The sequence below is a fragment of the Heteronotia binoei genome, chromosome 11 (assembly GCF_032191835.1).
Source record: "Heteronotia binoei isolate CCM8104 ecotype False Entrance Well chromosome 11, APGP_CSIRO_Hbin_v1, whole genome shotgun sequence".
Lineage (NCBI taxonomy): Eukaryota > Metazoa > Chordata > Lepidosauria > Squamata > Gekkonidae > Heteronotia > Heteronotia binoei.
Genome location: NC_083233.1, coordinates 51,101,743 through 51,120,304, shown reverse-complemented (window position 1 = coordinate 51,120,304; position 18,562 = coordinate 51,101,743). Strand labels below are relative to the sequence as shown.

General features: G+C 41.6%; 3 protein-coding genes across 3 annotated transcripts; 2 read left to right on the top strand and 1 right to left on the bottom strand.

Annotated features, from left to right (window-relative positions):
- Nucleotides 1-3,593: 3,593 nt before the first annotated feature.
- Nucleotides 3,594-8,214, top strand: LOC132579246 (cytochrome c oxidase subunit 6A2, mitochondrial). Its single transcript, XM_060249488.1, has 3 exons — nucleotides 3,594-4,494; nucleotides 6,106-6,245; nucleotides 7,950-8,214. Exons 1-3 carry the CDS (start codon nucleotides 4,215-4,217, stop codon nucleotides 8,034-8,036), a joined length of 507 nt encoding a protein of 168 aa, XP_060105471.1. The 5' UTR covers nucleotides 3,594-4,214; the 3' UTR covers nucleotides 8,037-8,214.
- A 2,230-nt stretch (nucleotides 8,215-10,444) lies between these two features.
- Nucleotides 10,445-13,247, bottom strand: TRIAP1 (TP53 regulated inhibitor of apoptosis 1). Its single transcript, XM_060249486.1, has 2 exons — nucleotides 13,088-13,247; nucleotides 10,445-12,545 (listed from the first exon to the last, which is right to left on the bottom strand). Exons 1-2 carry the CDS (start codon nucleotides 13,232-13,234, stop codon nucleotides 12,462-12,464), a joined length of 231 nt encoding a protein of 76 aa, XP_060105469.1. The 5' UTR covers nucleotides 13,235-13,247; the 3' UTR covers nucleotides 10,445-12,461.
- Nucleotides 13,248-13,301: 54 nt separating this feature from the next.
- GATC (glutamyl-tRNA amidotransferase subunit C) lies at nucleotides 13,302-17,097 on the top strand. Its single transcript, XM_060249485.1, has 4 exons — nucleotides 13,302-13,481; nucleotides 14,368-14,534; nucleotides 15,678-15,781; nucleotides 16,299-17,097. The coding sequence occupies exons 1-4, from the start codon at nucleotides 13,371-13,373 to the stop codon at nucleotides 16,385-16,387; spliced, it is 471 nt and encodes a 156-aa protein (XP_060105468.1). The 5' UTR covers nucleotides 13,302-13,370; the 3' UTR covers nucleotides 16,388-17,097.
- Nucleotides 17,098-18,562: the final 1,465 nt, after the last annotated feature.

The following is an 18,562-nucleotide window of genomic DNA, read 5'->3' as shown; positions in this document are numbered from 1 at the left end:
TTACCATGGTTTATTCCAGGATGATAATTTTGTAGAAAATTTTGTAGAAAAATAATATTCCATTCAGCTTTGTTTTGTATCTTGTTATAATTACCATGGTTTATTCCAGGATGATAATTTTGTAGAAAAAACAACAAAAAAGAGTAAGTAAAGGTGCAATGGAGTTCTCATTCCCAAAGGAGACTGCCTGCTCATTTCTGCATGATGGAAAAGGAAACTCTGTCCCATCTGCTTCTGGATCATACAGACATGTCCTGCTTTCAGAGAAGTCTGTGCTTTGCTAGGGTTACCAGCCTCCAAGTGGGGCCTGGAAATCTTCCAGAATTACAAATGATCTCTAGACAACAGAGATCAATTCCTTTTGGAGAAAATGACTGCTTTTGAGAGTGACTCTATGACATACCTTGCTGAGGTCCCTGCCCTCTCCAGGCTCCACCCCCAAATCTCCAGAATTTTCCACCCCAGAGTTGGCAAACATATTTTGTATCTCCAAATTACACCCCCCCCCTCTGCTTGCATCCCAAAATCATAAAGAAACTTAGTGGGAGCTGGCCTCCTTTGTGACTGTATAGGTCTTACTCTTACATTTTGTAAAAGTGAAGCAGCTTTCAAGAATAAGGATGTCTCCAACTTCAATTTAGAATTAAAAAAAAACAACACTGAAGTTTGGGAAACACTGCTGGGCCTACTCCACATCTGCCTGCAGTATCTCTGCAAGACGACAGTAAAGAAGGGTGTCTTTAAGCAAAACATCCCACTGAGATTCTGACATAAAAGACATTTGAAGGTAGTTGCGTCTCCCATCCATGAATCCATTGATATGAGCTTGAGAAAACCTCCCGCTTGCTTTCTCTCAGAGTAATTAAGAGTCACCCCCTTCTCCTGTGACCCTGGTGGTGCTCTCCTCTCTCTTTCTGATTTCCACATGAAAGGAATCCTCAGGGAGGGGTGGAGTCTCCCCCCACCTTTTCACATTCACAAGGAGGCCAAGACATAAATAAATCCTTCTCTGAAAACAAGAGCTTGTATGGCGTCTGTGGCTGCATGCATGTGTATGAAAGGGAATTTGTGTGTGAAGCAATCACTGCAGTAGAGGAGGGGGTCGGGTGACGAGAGGAGAGAAGCTGATCAGCAAGTGCAGGCCACTGTACCCGCCTCAGGAGCTGAGAGGTGGCATAAAAATACATATTTATTGTGTGGGTGATTGTGATGGCATTTGCACAGCATTGTTAATGTATGTGAAACAGTTTCATGATCAAAAATAAAAAGATCTAAATGAGTTTGCAGTCTATTTTTGTTACTTTGGGGTGACCAGAAAGAAAGGGAGAAGTAGGGTTGCCAGCCTCCAAGTGTGGCCTGGAGATCTGGAGTCACAAATAATCTCCAAACAGAGATCCATTCCACTGGAGAAAATACTTGCTTTGGAGAGTGGACTTTGTGACAGTATACCCTGCTGAGGTCCCCAAACCCTGCCCTTCCAAGACTCCACCTCCAAACTCCAGAAATTTTCCAATCTGGAGTCAGCAACTATAGATAAAAGTGGACAAATACAGGTTTGCTTCTAGGCATTTCCTTATTTCTCTTTCTGTCCAACCAAACTAGTCAAGACATGGAAATACTTTAAGAATACAATAAAATACCTATTAAGCCAGACTTGCTGCCAGTACTAAACAGTTTTCACTAATTGCCAAATTGCTTCTATGCATAATTCAAGGGTGTCCATGAAGAACATTGTGGCTTCAATGCAGTTGGGAAATGAATCCTTATTTCTGTCAATTTTGTTTCCCAGAGGGATATCAACCTGTCAGATAAAGAAAGGAAAAGGTCTCCCATCACCAGAGAGGTTGCTGTATCACTGTACCCTCCTAACTAGAATTACACTCTTTTCAACCCACTGACTTCAATAAATGTAGAAAGACAAACTCTGCTTAGGAGGGCCCTTTCAGTGTTTCTGCAAAACAACAAAACCATCTTGTGCTGCTTTAAAAACTAGCACAATATGATCCTATGCAGCCTGGAATAACACTACATAGGATTGCACTGTTTAACATGAGAGAAGCTTTTTGTGGAAAGCAGAAGTTTCTTATGTACTTCAGCAGAAGACAGATCATGAACAAGGGCTTAATTTAGAACTATTACTATACTAACAATAGCTCTCCAACATCTACCAAGGTTTTCCCAGGTCTGCTGCTAGAACTCCTTCGCTTTTACTATTATCTGTTGGCAGGTATGCTGTTTGGCCTGGTCACATCTTTGTTTTAGGAAGTGGAGGTAGTGCTAACAGTTGCAAGGGACAGAGGCTGAGGATAGGGTTGAAGAGACACCGGGTTATGTTATGCCAGCTGCCCATGATGGTAAGAAGTGGCAGAAGCCTGACCTTCTCTCATGCCTGGGTGATACACCAAGGACTCTTTTAGAAGCTATTTAAGATATGTGGGTTTCTGAGAAAGCCCAGCATGAGAAGAAAAGACTGCTCCTTCACTCAGATGCCTCTGCAGAGTGATGTACAGGCTTGGAGGCGGGGGGTTGTACAGGATTTTCAGAGAGCTAGTTGTGAAGTTGATTGTGGTTCTTTAATTCCCAGGGAGGGGGGAGGACAGTTCTACAGACATGCATATTCATAGAGCTGCCTTTAGTGCCTTACACATTGGTTTAGCAGAGTATTGGCTGCACTAATTGGCAGCAGCTCTCTGAGGCCTTAGATGGAGAACACTTCCACTTCACCTGAACAAAGTTTGAGTCCAGTGGCACCTTTAAGACCATCAACGTTTTGTTCAAGGTATGAGCTTGTGTGTGCACACACACTTCCTCAGATACAATTAAATGGAAGTTACCAGTGCATACATAAAGCTAGAGAGTGTGGACTGGTAACTTCCATTTCACTGGTCTTAAAGGTGCCACTGGACTCAGACTTTGTTCTATTGCTTCAGATCCACACAGCCACCCATCTAAATCTTTCCACATCACCTATTATTCAATCGTTTCTAAACTGAAGATGTCAGGGAATGAAGCTGGGACTTTCTGCATGCCAAGCAGGTGCTCTACCACTGCCCCAAGTTTACTAAGGGACACTTTGAGCATTTTCTTTTTAAAGGTTCTAGGGCCCAGTTTGAGAAAGTTGGGTTTAGTGCAAGAGCTCCCTCTTGTGCCCTTTGCGAAGAATGGTGTGACAAAAATGGGTTACAATATGGTATGTTCCCTAACCGGCTACTTCAGATCTGGTTGCCCTGGGAACAGTGCATATCCCAGGGAATGTTTCTTTCAACTAACTGTAGATAACTTATCAGAGAAATGGACTGGGCCTCTTGACCACTTTTCTTTCTATCGGTTTCTCTTCCCTTCTCAGGGTTAAGCTAGATACCAAGGAGGTCATAGAACAACAAGCCATTTTAGGAGCTACATTTCACGTAAATCAAGACTGCTGAGGGAAGGGAGGGGAAGAGAGTTCCATTCTCCCACCCTGTACAGTTTTGCCTTTTAAAACCACTTTCGCTCCGACAAGCCTTACAAGAAAGAAATAAAAAAGATGGACATTTTGCCCAACATGGCTAATAGGAATGCAGCAGGGTGGGGCGGGGGACAGTTTTTGCGTTGCTCTAGGTCCATATCCCGCCTCCCAACAGAGATCAAAACGGCTTCAGAGGACTTCTTGACCCTTTTCAAAAAACCAGCAGCATGCCACATTTCCCCTGCTCCGAGAAACAGAAGCAAGCTTTATAAAGAGGACGGAAGTGCAGCAGACAAAATTGAAAGGAATTGAGACGGTCCGAGAGGAATTTTTATTCCCTGTGAGCGGCAGTACGCATTCACACTGGCACCGTTGGGGTAAACAGATTTTTCTTTCTTAGCACCACATGCGCACCCATGGGGTAAATAGGGGGTGTCTCGCCCTGCTTTCAATTCTGTGTATTCGAGCACCTGTCCCTAATGAGCTTATTTCATTAGTCTTTGGGGAATAATGAGAAGGAGGCTGCGAAAGCAAACGAAGGAGGTGCTTGAAGCAGTATTTCTCGTACACTGCAATCTAAGAAGAACACACCTAGAACTACTGGCAGAATTGGGATACACCTCTCGGACCATACAGCCATTTAGGACGATTGAAGATTCCCTTATTTTGACTCAGGAGGAAAAGAAGATCATTTTCACTCCCCATAAACTTGATTAAACAACAATAACTCCGAAACTTTCCCGAACAGCCACAAACCAAAAGACGCATGCGCACTGCGTATACTATACCTCCACAGGACGCGGCCCGCCGCACTTCTCCAAGCTACGAAACTGGTGATGTAATCGATCCGCGCCGATCTCATTCGTATTTCCTGTTCCGGGTTGGAAGCGGCGGCTGGTGTCCTTATTCTGGTGGTACGCCTAATATGGCTTCAGTGGCGGCGCTCTTCAAAGTTCCTCAACGGCTTGTAGCCGAGGCTCCTCGAGCAGGACTGAGACGGCTGCTGTCGGCGGCTGCATCAGAGGGCCATGGAGAAGCTGGGAGCTGTAAGATAGTTGGGCTAGGGTTACCACTTGATGACCTTGAGACGGTGGGGGGTTGTTATCGGACGTTGGGCAGAACCTTCATGAGTAGAGGTGGTGCACCTCTGAGGGTCAGGTGCTGCAGAAAACCGTCTCCTGTTCGTGGGCTTCCCTGAGGTACCTGCCCCTGTGGGAAATCAAACTGGTCGGCTAGCTGTTCTGGGTGTAACTCGCCCTTCTCCTACGTTCCCTGCATTCTTGGAATAACGCTATTCTTAGGCTCAGCTAGTTGTGCTGTGCTGAGAGGCACACGGCGGTAAAGTGCTTAGATCCAGAACAGGCCTGGCTCTGGATCAGAATTGCAAGGATCTCAGGTGCTCGGTTCATGGGTAGTTCTAAGTGTGGTTTTTAAAACTGGCATTCAGATAGAGATGTAGAACCAGCCCTCCCTGGAAATATCGAGGAGACATTTTTTTTTTCTTTAGGACTCTCCAGTTTTCCACAGAAAAACTGGAAACTGAAATCTGAAAAAGCTATGCATATTTTTTTTAATTTCTTAAAGACAAGCTTTTACTGACTCAAGAATAGGTAGTGTGTCTTGCACTGCATTAGACATTAGACAATACATTAGACATACATTTTCAAACATATATATATTTAAATGTAATTTTTGACAGCGAATATGATATAACATGTATGATGATAAACTATTGAATTGTTGGATGTTCTCAGTGTTAGAAGTGTTAATTTGATATCTAGCACTATTATAACTGTATACGATTATTTCTTTCCAAAGAATACATTCATTTCTTTACTGTGAAATTTGTGTTTTCTATTTTGAACTTTTGTTTTTTCCTGCTTATCATATCAAAAAGTAAGGTACACATGCTATGGTGGCATTGGGCACATTAGTAGCTCTCTCTATCTTCAGTGTTTTTCAGTTTTGTTTGTAAATAAACTAAGGCAGGGGTAGCCAACGGTAGCTCTCCAGATGTTTTTGCCTACAACTCCCATCAGCCGCAGCCATTGGCCATGCTGGCTGGGGCTGATGGAAGTTGTAGGCAAAAAACATCTGGAGAGCTACTGTTGGCCACCCCTGAACTAAGGCATTTATATTTCTAAATTTGATGAATATTCACATTAGTACCATTTTATAGGCTGAGTTACCAATGATGCATTTTATGTTAAAGCATTAAAATAAGTTTAAGTTTGACGAGAAAGCAGCTATTGTGTGTATTTCAGTTTTTCCAACACTACATTTTTTCTAAAAAAAAAATGCCCCCCCCCCCCCCCCCGCTTCAACATTTGTGCAAATTTTGCATATTGGCACCTATGAAATTAACATTTTCTATCTTGGCATCAAAATAAGTGTGGTTATTTTAAATAGAAGATGTATAACAGAAAAGCGAACAGATCTGTCAAGCTAATTTATAGTTGCTATTCAAAGATGATAAGCAAGATTACTACGCTGTAGCTACAGTAATCTTAATTGTGAATTTCTGCATATTGAACTCAATGCAATTCAGTTAATATCATGCATTTATGCAATAAGGGCACAGATTATCTATTGTGTTGGAATTATGCATTTTATTTCACCACTTTTTAAAAATGTTATTCTGTTCTGTTCTAAATTAGCCCGTACATGGAAGATCCTGACCTTTGTGGTTGCTCTCCCTGGAGTTGCTGTCTGCATGCTGAACTGCTACCTGAAGGCTCAGCATGAACATGAAAGACCAGAGTTTGTTCCTTATCCTCACCTCCGTATCCGGACCAAGGTATTTGGCTTAGATCAGCATGATACCATGTCATTTAATTTTTAAATTTCACACTTACTGGACAGGAAAAGATGTTAATGCCTAATGCTCTGAAATCTTGTTTGATCCTGGTTGAAAACAAACTTTAAAGTTGAAGTATTGGCAAGGAAGCAGAGTTTCTTATATAAATTGTTTGTTTTCCTCAGAAAATGTTTCATTTGAAGCTTCTCTTAAAATGGAAGTTCCAGTATATTGTTGTTTAGCCTCTCCAATTCAAATAACCTTGGGTTTAAGAAAACGTTTGGAGTTTTTTACCAATTTATGCATGCACCAAACATCTTGGAAACATAAGTTAAAGCCCTTACTTTAATCTATCCTGTGTAAACAGTAAAGGAATGTTGAATGTTTTGCTGATTGTAGTTATTTTCCATGGACATTCTTCCTTGGCTTTTCAGCCCCATTCTTGTTTTATGCATCTATATTCCATGACAGGCCCCATGAAACTAAGCCCTAGCCTTCCCCCTGCACCCAAAAGTCCTTATAAGAGTGTATGTGTGTGAGTGGAACTAACCATCTGCCTGTGCTGGACGTGAAATGTATATTTTTTGAAGAACATGGAGATTGTAAACTGGCCACTTCCTGTCCAAGTTTAGGGAGAAGGAACTTGGGAGTGTATGATAAATGCTTCTCCAAATGTGCACATCTCCAAAGTCAAATTCCCTCTCTGTTATCCTGCTAGACCAAACAAAACCCAGAGGCAGGCACCACAGTGCCAATATTGTCTCTTTCTCCTCAAGCAGCCTGTCTGTATTAGCACAGTAGAACATGTACTACATTTGTTCTCTTTCCATTAGGTAAACTATGTGTACATTTGTTAAGCCTGTAAGTTTAAAACTTCAGGTCAGATTTTTGCTTAAAAAACAAAAATAGCTGAAATAGCTGAATTTCAGAAATTATCTGAGCCTACAAAATGGTGGTCAACCAGCAAATGAATGGTCTGCAACAGAAAACCCTTTGTGCTTCTTTATTTAACTCATTTGTAGTCTGCCTTTCTCGCCAGTGGGGACCCAAAGCAGCTTACATTGTTTTTCTGTTCTCCATTTTATCCTCACAACAACCCCAAGAGGTAGGTTAGGCTGAGAGAGTGTGACTGGTCCAAAGTCATCCAGCAAGCTTCCACTGCACGCACAAAGATTTGAACCCTGGCCTCCCAGATACTAGTCTGTCACTCTTAACCACTGCACTACACTGGTATTGAAAGCAAATGTAATTCAGCTGTTATCTAATTTCCAACATTTTAACAATGTGTGTATGCCAACATGGAAGTTTCTGTATACCAAATGTTGTATTCCAAGGAAAATTTGAAGAACAATGTTTGTCTGATAATTGCTTCCAAAGTGGTAAAACCTTAACAGTATAAGAGTTCTCCAGGTTTTGTGCTACAGGTGATACCAGCTGAAGCAGTGGCTTCTTGCAGTTAAATAGGCTGGATCTGCAGTTGTTCACAGGCCTGAATTCAAATAATAGGTCTCTATAGTTGGAATATTCTGTACATCCAGGGTGTTCTTGCTCTGTAACAGTACTCTTGTGGGTAAGCACCATGCAAATTGAAAGTGGAAGAATATCTTCATTCTGTGTCATTGCTTCCAGGTTAATTAGCCATTAAATAACTAAAAATCTGAGGAATGGCAGGCTAAACCTTCCATCTGGTCTTTTCTTTTTCAGCCCTTCCCTTGGGGTGATGGGAACCATACTTTCTTCCACAATCCTCATACTAACCCTCTCCCAACTGGCTATGAAGACGACCATTAAATGAGTGGATCACAGTAGCACCATGGACCATCATTAAGGTAGCTGGACCAGAACATAGGCTGCAATTCACAATAAAAATATTCTTCATTCCTTGTACTGTGAAATTATGAACTGCATCCTGATCTCTAGCAGTTTGGTTTTTTGCAGAGGTCACCTAAATAAAACTATTCCATTTGAATATTTTTGTGATTTGTTTTGGATACCAAGCTTGGGTTGCATCTAACCAGCTTTTTCACCCAGTTCTCCTTCATATTATGTCCTCCATGGTTTTTGGATCCCCTGATCACCAGCAAGTTTTTTTCTTGTGGTTCCACCTCTTCTTTTCACCAGCAGAAAAGTTGGTTGGATCCAACCCACTGTCTGATCTAGTATTCCTTACTAGTTTTTCTTGGTGAGCTCCACTTTAGGGAGGCAAAAGCAGCAGCAGTGTCTGTACAAAGCAATAAAAGAGTTCTGCTTGGGAAGAAAGGAATAATAGGAATGAGTATGACTTGCATCAATAAGTTGTTTGGCCTTTGAACTATTTATCTCTCTGTATTGGATAGTTTTTTCTCTTTAAGCTGACTGGCTGACTGCATCATTGAAAGAAATGATGCACCAGAGAGGAGGGAGAACAGTGGCCTGGGTAAAAACTTATTATTGGGGAGCTATTATTGCAAGCTGTCTTGCGTCTTTTCAGGGGGAATGTGGGATATCATTATTCAGACAAAGATAAGCTGTTCCATCACCTCTGGAGGCTTACCAACACTTTGTCTCTTTGAAAAGACTCTGCATTGTAATTAACAGCCACTGGATTATCAATTCAAGGATCTGAGGTTCTCTTTGCAACTTCAAGATTTTGCCAGATATAGCTCCCTTTTTGTGCCAGCAAGCTTAAACATGCTACTTGAGTTCAGTATTTTATTGCTCAAGTTCAGACTGTCCAACTTTTGTCATTTCTAACTCATGTGGTAGAGGACAAGACTTACAGTGGCCAAAACATGGCAAGGAAAATGACAGCTGTAAAGGCCCTAATGCAGGAGTGTCAAACATGCAGCCCAGGGGCTGTATCAGGCCCTTGGAGGGCTCCTATCCGGCCCCAGAACAATTGGCTATCATCTGCTTCCTTCTCTCTCTTTCTTGCTTCCTTCTGCATTACAGCTTGCTTTGCAGGGCTTGCTCACTTGCACAGGAGCAACAGAGCAAAGTCTCTTATTTTCTCCATTGACTGAGGCTCCTCCCTTGGGGAGGAAGGGGTGAGGGAGAACTCACAGCAGCCAACCCTCTCTTCCTTCTATTGGCTGAGGCTCCTCCCCCTCAGTCCCCTGGGGAAGCAAGGAAAGAGCCAGAGCTTCCTTTGCTCAGTTCCCTGGATCCCATGGGAGAAATACAAAGAAAGCACCTTTAAGACCAATGTTTTAAGCGTGTTTAAAGGTTTTTTAAAAAATCTTTAATTGCGTTTGTGTCCTTTATAGAGTTTATATCTCTGCTACCTAATATTAAATAGGTACACATACGGCCCAGCCCGACATGGCTTGACCCAACAAGATCTCATTTATGTCAGATCCGGCCCTCATAACAAATGAGTTTGATGACCCTGCCTTAAAGCCTCCTGTGAACACTGACAACTGAGTCTTCCTGATGTGAACTCTTTCTGCTGGTGGAAGGACTCTTTGGGGGAGGGATCTAATTGCTTATGATACCCAGCATGATGATACCACAGCATGCATTGTTCCAGAGGGTTCTCTTATCTTGGACACAGCATGGCAGTAGATGGGAAAGTTATGCTGTGAGATCTGCTGTGCTCAAGTGGTATCTTTTGAAAGTCTGAAGTGCTTTATATACAGCTGTATGATTATAACCCAGTTTGGTAAATCAGTACTTTTCTCTCCCCCACTGACAATGGACTGATCTAGATCGACTGATAGAGGAGACTTCAGGCAAGCCAAGTTGTTATTAGATTTTTGTAGGTACCGAGACACTTGGATTCTTGGCTACTATTATATCACAACAAAGTACGATTGCCTAACAAGGAAATATGGCAATGAAATATGGCGGTTTCTTATGGAGTGCTTGTATCCTGCTTGATCAAACACAACGGAGACCGGAGGGGGGGGGGAGTTTGTTTGCAGTCCACAGATTTCATGGCTGGTAGAGAAGGGGAGAAAAAACTCTTGGTGACCCATTAGACCTCTGTACTTCTCACTCTGGTGTTGGAAGTTCCAGTAGCTAGTATCCCATTAGCAAGTGTTTGTTTGAGTAGAGAAGCCACTGCCTTGGGAGAGTCATGGCAGTAACCAGCAGGATGATTAGTCATTAGAGTGTCTGTCAAGGCAGAAAACACTCCTGCCTGCTGCCTCCCTTTTCTCACTAACAGCTTCAGCTGTGCAGCATATCAAATCAATACCAAGACTGTAACGAAGTCCTCATTTCTATTGAATCCAATTTTATTATCCTTATTGATTTTCCATTATTGCACATAGCAAAATACATACAGCTGTTCAATCATGTTATAAGGCACTTTCTGTTGCAAGAACATTATTTCCATAAGCAGTCTGACTGTATGTATGCTTACGTAAAAGTAAGATATACTGTAGTCAATAAAATTTATCCAAAGCCTGGGATTACAGCCTTAATTTGACTTTTCCTCTCTGTACTGAGCACTACTAGATAATCCCCACATTGGGCTAGCATGCAAAAAGGCAGAATATGAACTTTGTCCCCAGTGCTGCAGAGAACTGCTTAAACTCTAAAGCAACAACTTTTCACCACCTCTGCATGTGTTCCTCCTGCAAAATGAAAGCAAGAAGCCTATTTTCAAAGCACCATAACTGCCTTGGAAACTTTCGGCAAGACAAAGTGACCTTGGTGAAAACTGAAAGAAAGCATAAGCAAAGGAGAAATCATTTATTTTGCTCCTCAGTACAATAAGCTGAGGAAACTCAATGGGAGCATTAACCAGGGTTGTACTTCATATTAGCATTTCATGTTAGTCTTTCTGCTGACAACACAAGGGCTTTAAGCCTATGGCTGTGATATGAAGCAAGCCATGTGTTTGCCCAACATCCTATAAGGTTTCACATCCATGAAAACAAAGCTGTGCGGCACCTTAAAGATTAATATTTACTGTGGCACAAACATTCCTTTTGATGGAAGCAAAAGTTATCAGTTGGGAGCCATATATCAAACACACAAAGGTATAGAAAGTGAGATGTGATTACAAAATGAGGTAAATAATTTTTCTGCACCCTAGTTTGAATCCAAATGTTTGTATTTCTATTAAATGAATACAATGCTTTTCTGATAAAGCAGCTTGGACTCTCATAAGTGCTGACTGTTACAGCTGTAAGTTTATGACAGCCAGAACAATCTTAAATACTAACATGGAACTTCATATAATAATTTAAAAGAAATCCATGGAAGAGAGGCAGAGAACTGAATAGCTTCTAGCAGTTCTAAACCAGGTGCTTTAATGTCATGACTAAGAATTCATTACATTTTCACTAATGTAGTGAAGCTTTTTATAAATTATACCAAGACAGGTGCTTATACCAACTGTCTACTTAACAGTATTTGCTCTAAATTTTCTTAGATGTTTCAGCAAAACATCTAGGTAGCGTGTGTAACATGAATGGATGCTGTTTAGTAATCTGAAGCTCTTGAGTGACAAAGGAGAATAGTATTTTAAACCCCACTCTTTCAACACATTTCTCACCTTCTAAACAGCAATCCAAAATATAGTCTGTTTGGCCAAACAAAATGCAAGATGAATAACATTCTCCTTTTCAAGAAGGAATATATGCATCACATTGTATATAACCATGCTGCTGCTTCTCCTTTACATTTACTAGACAGAAGCAGAAAGTAAGTTCTAAACAGGTTTTGTCTTGCTTCCCCTTGCCAAAAGGAAGCACTGTATGCCTGAAACTTCCATACATCTGGAGAGAGGGTTAGAAAGAATGAATGTGTGGGTTTTATAAGCTCACAGGGTTGTTTTTTTAAAGCAGTAGCATGAGGCTACAGTCTTTAGAGAGAAGTTAACATTTCTCCACAACATTTCTCAAGTGCTGTATCTTTCATAATCAATGCTGAGAGCACCTTCTGCTTCAGGAAGTAGCACTAATGGAGAGAAAAAATTCAGAAAACAAAGATACAGCAGTGCATTGTATCAATCAAGCTCCATCACATTCATTTTACAGTTACAGCTTAATTTGGCCTGCATGAGGGGAAAAGATGATCAGTAACTTCATGTAATCTGAACTTGCTCCCTCCCCTCTACTCATTCTCTCCCCAGTGGTAAAACCCACCATCAGTTCATTAAAAACAAAGCTGTTTTTACGTGACAGAAACCGCAATGGAGAAAAGTCCTTGTATTTCAGACAGCCAACTTGTCCTGTTGCCACTGTGATTCAGAATTCAAATGACTCCACCTGTATCCCATCATGGTCAAGAAGAGTTTTCAGATTTTCCTTTGCTGGGGCCCATAAATTCCAGCCCTTCAATGGGTATGTCCTTTTCCTTGATTGCTTTCTAGAAAAAGGAAAAGCAAGTATATTTTAATAGTTCTGATGATATTGAGATATTAAATTCCAGATCATGTTTGCAATAGAAATAAACAATCTGCATTATAACATCTTCAAAAACTGGATTTAGAAATAATAGTGTGTCTGGAATACAGGGGTGTGATTTTCAGACAAGCTAGTGATTCACATCACTGGGTAGCTTACGAGCATATTTCAAAGAAATAAGCGTGAACATAAGTAACAACAAATGCAGGAATACAGAAGTCTTACAGCAAAAAAGTGGACGCCTTCGGTAGCTACCCTATAAATCACCTGCCTGACCATATGATATTACTGCTCCTTCGTTTCCGACATCCTTCTGCGTCCAGCAATTTCCTGGCTTTCCCTTTAATGCCATCCATGGCCTTTTCAGTCCCTACTTGCTTGAATCTCCGCCGAGTCTACCGTTTCCCTAGCTCAACCACTAAGCCAAGCCCGCCCAGCGAGATGACACCCGGAAGCGTCCTGACCCACAGACGAAGTCCCGCACATGCTCAGAAACTGCCTTGCCTGGACGCACAGCTGGTAGCGCTTAAAGAGCTGGACGCAAGGGTCGCCTGCGCTTTCCCCCTTCAGGAACTTCTCAGCGAACCAGCGGTTGAAACACTGGTCGTACTCCCGCTTCAGCTCCGTACAGGCCTCCCCCACGCTGTTCATGGCGACTGCGGAAGACCCCTAGCTTAAGGTAACCGGAAATAGCGGGCGCGCATAAATACGTAATTCCGCCCGGGACCAGGAAGTGGAGGTGACACATTTTGGAGGAGCCGACCGGGAGACCGGATGGAGGAGTGCAATGTGGGTGGTCCGGGTCAGTCGTTTGGCCCGCGCGGCTTTCTGTTCTCGGAGCGGCAACCCTGTAGGGCTCTCTTCTGTTCCGTCACCTCAGGAAGATGAACGCGGCAGGGTGAGAAGCGTGCAACGTCTTCTGGGCGAATCTTTCACCGCCACCCCTAGAAGCATGACAGAAAGGCTAACTCCTTCGAGCATGTACAAAGTGCTCTTTTCCCAGCGGTTTATTACACCTGCATTTTTAGAAAAGACTGTTCAGAACAGTAACATTTGTGCCTCTTCTGTGTGACCGTTATTATTTCAGTAATGCTTACATTCCCCATAAGGGCAGGTCAGTATTTATAGCCGTATATAGTAGATAGATGCTTGGCTTAAGCGCATGCAGGCCGCAAACATAGAGAAGTTCTATCGAAGAGCTGAATGTATCTGAATAAACGCGTGCATGATCACGCTGCTACCGAGTTTGTAGCTGAGGCGGAATTCAACTGGGGACAAACATGCTTCCTCGGCCACTACACTATCAAATCTTTTTTAAAGTATCAGATGATAGGACTTGAGATCTGACAGTATTGTAGAAATTAAGCATTGGTACCTGTGATATCTCCTGTCAAAATATTTGACTGGGGAGAGGGGTGGGGAGACTGCCCTGGTACTTCTCATTTTTACAAAGTAAACCCAGCTGGCAAGAAATATTGACTCTTAGTCACTAGATGTGTGAACTTTTAAAAATCTTAGGTTAGCAATGCTCCAGTTCTAAACATGCATATTTGAAATGTCAGGAAAAACAGTAATGCCCAAATAAAACACTCAAGATCCTTTAACTGGATTTGCCAGGGAACTTCTGAATGCAGAGCACCACTGAACCACACACATACACACACCGATGTTTAACTTTTAACTTCAGGGACTTCAGAAAAATGGGTAAGATCTAGTTTACCTTGTCATATTTGGAAAGCTTTTCCACACAACCCAAATGTTTTTTTTTTTTTCTGTGTTTGAAGAAAAAGGTAACTTTGGAGCTGCTGGATCATCTGGAGCATCTTGCACTTGTTGATTTTCGCAATCAGGAGGGTGTGGAGCGTTTGGAGAAAGCAATAGAATTTGCTGATCAACTTCATTCTGTTAACACAGATGGTGTAGAGCCAATGGATTCAGTACTGGAGGACAGGTAAGTCTTAGCAACATGTCTGTTCTTAAAACTTACCTAATGATTTCTACAATTATGTTATATAGTTTGTTTCTTATATGTAGGTCTTAAAGTTGGCATTGTTTTGTGGAATATAATTTTGTTCTGAAATTAGCAGGGGGCTACTGTGCTGCTTCTGTATACATTTTACACTGCAGTTGGGTTGTACAGGCAATCCTAGATTTGATGGGTCTCTGTAACATGTTTTAAAATTCCCTTTTTTGCTAACAGGATATGTACAGTTGATAAATATTGTTACCCCCAGCCTATCCTCTATAATCTTCCTACACCTTTGCCAATCTAAATTATTGCATGACAAGCATATTTACTTGGGACACACTCAAGTTTTTAGAAATGTAGCCTTAGGAAATAGGCCTTCTGGACAGAACCACATACACATGAAACAGTGTTATACTGAATCAGACCACTGGTCCATCAAGGTCAGTATTGTCTATTCAGACTGGCAGCGGTTCTTCTGGGTTTCAGGCAAAGGTTTTTCACATCACCTTGTCCTTTCAACTGGAGATGCAGGATTGAACTTGGGACCTTCTGCATGCCAATCAGATGCTCTATCACCAAGCCATGCCCACCCCCCCATCGAAGTAAAGCAGTTTTAAGATTAGACACATTCAGAGAGTTCTTTTAGTTGCATTAACAAAATAGAAGCTCTATGTTCACAGGCAGTGGAGTGTATGTTGGGAGATAAATAGGAATGCCATCACTTTCTCATACTACTTGTAGACTTCCTGAAGGCATCCTTTTTGCTGTTATTGAAGACGTGATGTTAGATGGATATTGATCTGTGGAGGCAGTTTGTAAAATGAACCAATGGTCTTTGCTGCCACTCAAAATGCTATCACAAGTATGCAGACAGCTCTGAACAGAGAAGGCAATGTTTGTTGCCAGGTGTCACACATTTGCTGCCTCTAAAGACAGACATAAAGGTTCTTATCTGTATATGGTAACACTACAAAAAGCAAGACTGTAGTTACATCTCTCTTAAGTTCTTCTGGCCTTCTCTGGTCAGGTGGTATGGCCTAGTTTTGACTTGTGGCTAGCTGCCTTGATTCTTTATTTTCTTTATCATATCTCAGCAGTCCCAACTAATCATTTATACTCCCTCAGGTGTTTGTATCTCAGGGAAGATAATGTTACAGAAGGCAACTTTGCAGATGAGCTACTGAAGAATGCTAATCGGACTGTGGAAGAGTATTTTGTAGCTCCACCAGGTAACATTTTGTGCCATGCATGCAATTAAGTTTGCTGGAAGATGCTTGACCCTTTCCCAAATATCTGTAAGCAACACAGCTTCTCACCTGTTGCTGCTTAATTCCTCCTAGTTCAATAGATAAAACAGCAGACAATAAGGGCAATTATCTACTATGAACTAAAAAATGAAAGTTGACTTTTTAAAATCCCAAACACTTAACATCCTTTGAGAGCAGAATTCTGCATCCTGTGCTTCATTCTGCTTGCTTGCTGCACTCCTGCAGAGAATCAACAGCATCCAGTGCTGAGTAATGGGAGAATTTGTAATGAAACTTGCAGAATCTTGGACCACCTTCAGCAAAGTCTTAGAGCCAACATTTGCTTACTTAACCTTTTAGTAATAATGGCATTAGTAGGATATGCTATAAGGTGCACAGACCGGATAGTGTTGCTTGCTGAAAAGAATGATTAGAGCTGTTTAAGTAAATGTTGTACTAGCATATTCTTAATTCTATTCAATTTTATTGTTTTCATTAGGTAACATCCCATTACCAAAGTTAGAAGACAGACACACTTTCCTGCAGGAAAAAAAGCCCTCGGCAGACATGCTACCGCTGACTTTTTAGACTCAATAGTCCATGCAGTTGCATCCAGGATTAAATATTCCAAGCCTCTTGCACAACCTTCTGTGAAAGGATGATGGACTGCCTTGCTTGAGGACTATTAACACTTGCAACAAAATTTTGAACATCCCGTGTATACTTACAGCCCCCAATTGAGGTAGTTACGCAGCATCCACTTAAAACAAGCTTGTAATTTCCATTAGAGTGAGCGTGTACCTAACTCTATGTTGAATTGGGGTAAAAAACATTTTTAAAACCCTCACCCACAAAAAAAAAGCATTAATCAGGAAGGGAGTTGGTACAAAAAAAGGGGGGATCACATTTGAGGTGACCTGCACACAAACCTTTGAAAAAACAATTGTGAACACACTAGCCAATATTCACTATTATGTTTTCTGCCAAGTAGATGGAAAGAAATGAGAGAAGCTGCAGCCTTCAATGTACACAAGGATGGAGTGAGAGGTAGAGTGTATTTTAAAAAGAGAAAGTTGCCTCACTGATATCCAGCACTGTCAGACAACACCAGAAGAGAGGAGTAAAAAAAACAGATACACAATACTCCCCCCCAACCAAAACATAAATTGGAGCAGTTTACAGGGTTTTTTAAGTAAAAAGCTATACATATAGTCCTCAGTGGTGTCAGTGTTGGTCCACAGATGTTTTATATGAGGTATAAATGTTTCATTTTAAAATATACAGTATTTTACAAAGAGCATGTTTTGTTGTCCGCTCTGATAAAGTTGTTTAGGAAGTATGCTGGAGTATCTGCAACTGATAGTGGCAAGTTAAATATGAATGTTCTTTGGCAGATAAAGAATCTCCTTGCCTGGAAAATGCATCAGACTCTTGGAATGGAGACATTGTACATGTCCCCAACATTTTTTGAGCTTGTTGGTGCTTTTGGAGTTCTGCCACGGGGTGCTGTAAGCAACCAGAAAATGGCTGCTGCAGGAAGCAGAACCAACCACAAAATGTCAGGGCATTACATTACGTATAACTCCAATAGTAACGCTTCAACATTTCAGGCAGAAGATCTGTTTTACAGGATGCCTTTGTAAATGAACAGTTTTAAAATATTCAATGCACACAGCTGACCTTCAATCACAGTGAAGATCCTTGCAATGTTTTTAAAGATCTGCAAGCCAATCAAATGCCATGAAGTACCAAAACTCCACCTTGCTCCACCCACTTTCTAAAAATACATGGGTGCCATGTTGGGGATTCCTGCACTATACTGTTCCAGGAGAATGTGCTACTTTCATTATTTCAGAGTTTGGCATGCACAAAATATCTTACAAAAGGAATGAGAACAAACCAGAATATTAAATGTTGGCTGAACACTGAATATGTTTTAACTCACTCTGGCACTTTACCCTACTTATTAATCTCATTTCCTCTGTTCAGCATAGCATATGCACCATTTTTCAACGGGCATATGAATTCCTATCTCAGAAGTTCAGTGTGGTGACCAATACATAGTGATTGCATTTTTTTGATGATTTGACATTCTGTATATAAAAGCACATAGACTAGTTCATCAATAGTGCTGAGTTTACTCTCAAGGAAGTGCCTAAGCCTACAGCCTTAATAGGCTATACCAAAGCACCTCTTTGGCATACACTGATAAATAGCAAATTAACAAGGCCCAGAAATGTGTTCCCCATGCTTATCCTCTGGCAAGTGATTTTACTGTGTGCCACTCCTGTTGCCAACACCAGGTTGTAATGAGCAGGCATGCCTCTTCTTTTCTTCCCCCCTTGCTTCTTACCAGTCTAACTCCTCACCAGCCATGCTCAGTCTGTGAGCTCCGGCACTCTCCCACTTTTCCCAGCCTGAATAAATCAAAGCAGGGGGCACCATGCAGTGGGCAGGATCAGCTCATGGAGGGATGAGTTGGAAAGGAAAAAGGCTACTGACTGAGCACAAATAGTGCTGACAAGATGTGCTTGCATCACCTGAGGAGACACTGAAGGAGGAAGAAGCTGCAGGCCCCATTACCAAGCTCAGTACTTAAAATGTTCTCCATGTGGAATTGCACATCAGCCAATACCAAGTATACTATCATGCATACAAACTGACACCTGTAGGCAAATGGGACCTGACTGACCCCAACTTATGTGCTATGGCAGAGTTAGCACATGCTTTCAAAGTTCATTGTGATATCATAGAGTAGACTTC

Excerpts from the sequence above, each read along its gene's own strand:
- GATC (XM_060249485.1), top strand. The coding sequence starts at position 13,371 with ATGTGGGTGGTCCGGGTCAGTCGTTTGGCCCGCGCGGCTTTCTGTTCT. Across the intron at positions 13,482-14,367 it reads AGGAAGATGAACGCGGCAGG|AAAAAGGTAACTTTGGAGCT; the intron begins GTGAGAAGCGTG and ends CTGTGTTTGAAG. Across the intron at positions 15,782-16,298 it reads GTATTTTGTAGCTCCACCAG|GTAACATCCCATTACCAAAG; the intron begins GTAACATTTTGT and ends TGTTTTCATTAG.
- TRIAP1 (XM_060249486.1), bottom strand. The coding sequence starts at position 13,234 with ATGAACAGCGTGGGGGAGGCCTGTACGGAGCTGAAGCGGGAGTACGAC. Across the intron at positions 12,546-13,087 it reads GCTACCAGCTGTGCGTCCAG|AAAGCAATCAAGGAAAAGGA; the intron begins GCAAGGCAGTTT and ends TCCTTTTTCTAG.
- LOC132579246 (XM_060249488.1), top strand. The coding sequence starts at position 4,215 with ATGCGCACTGCGTATACTATACCTCCACAGGACGCGGCCCGCCGCACT. Across the intron at positions 4,495-6,105 it reads CCATGGAGAAGCTGGGAGCT|CCCGTACATGGAAGATCCTG; the intron begins GTAAGATAGTTG and ends GTTCTAAATTAG. Across the intron at positions 6,246-7,949 it reads ACCTCCGTATCCGGACCAAG|CCCTTCCCTTGGGGTGATGG; the intron begins GTATTTGGCTTA and ends TTTCTTTTTCAG.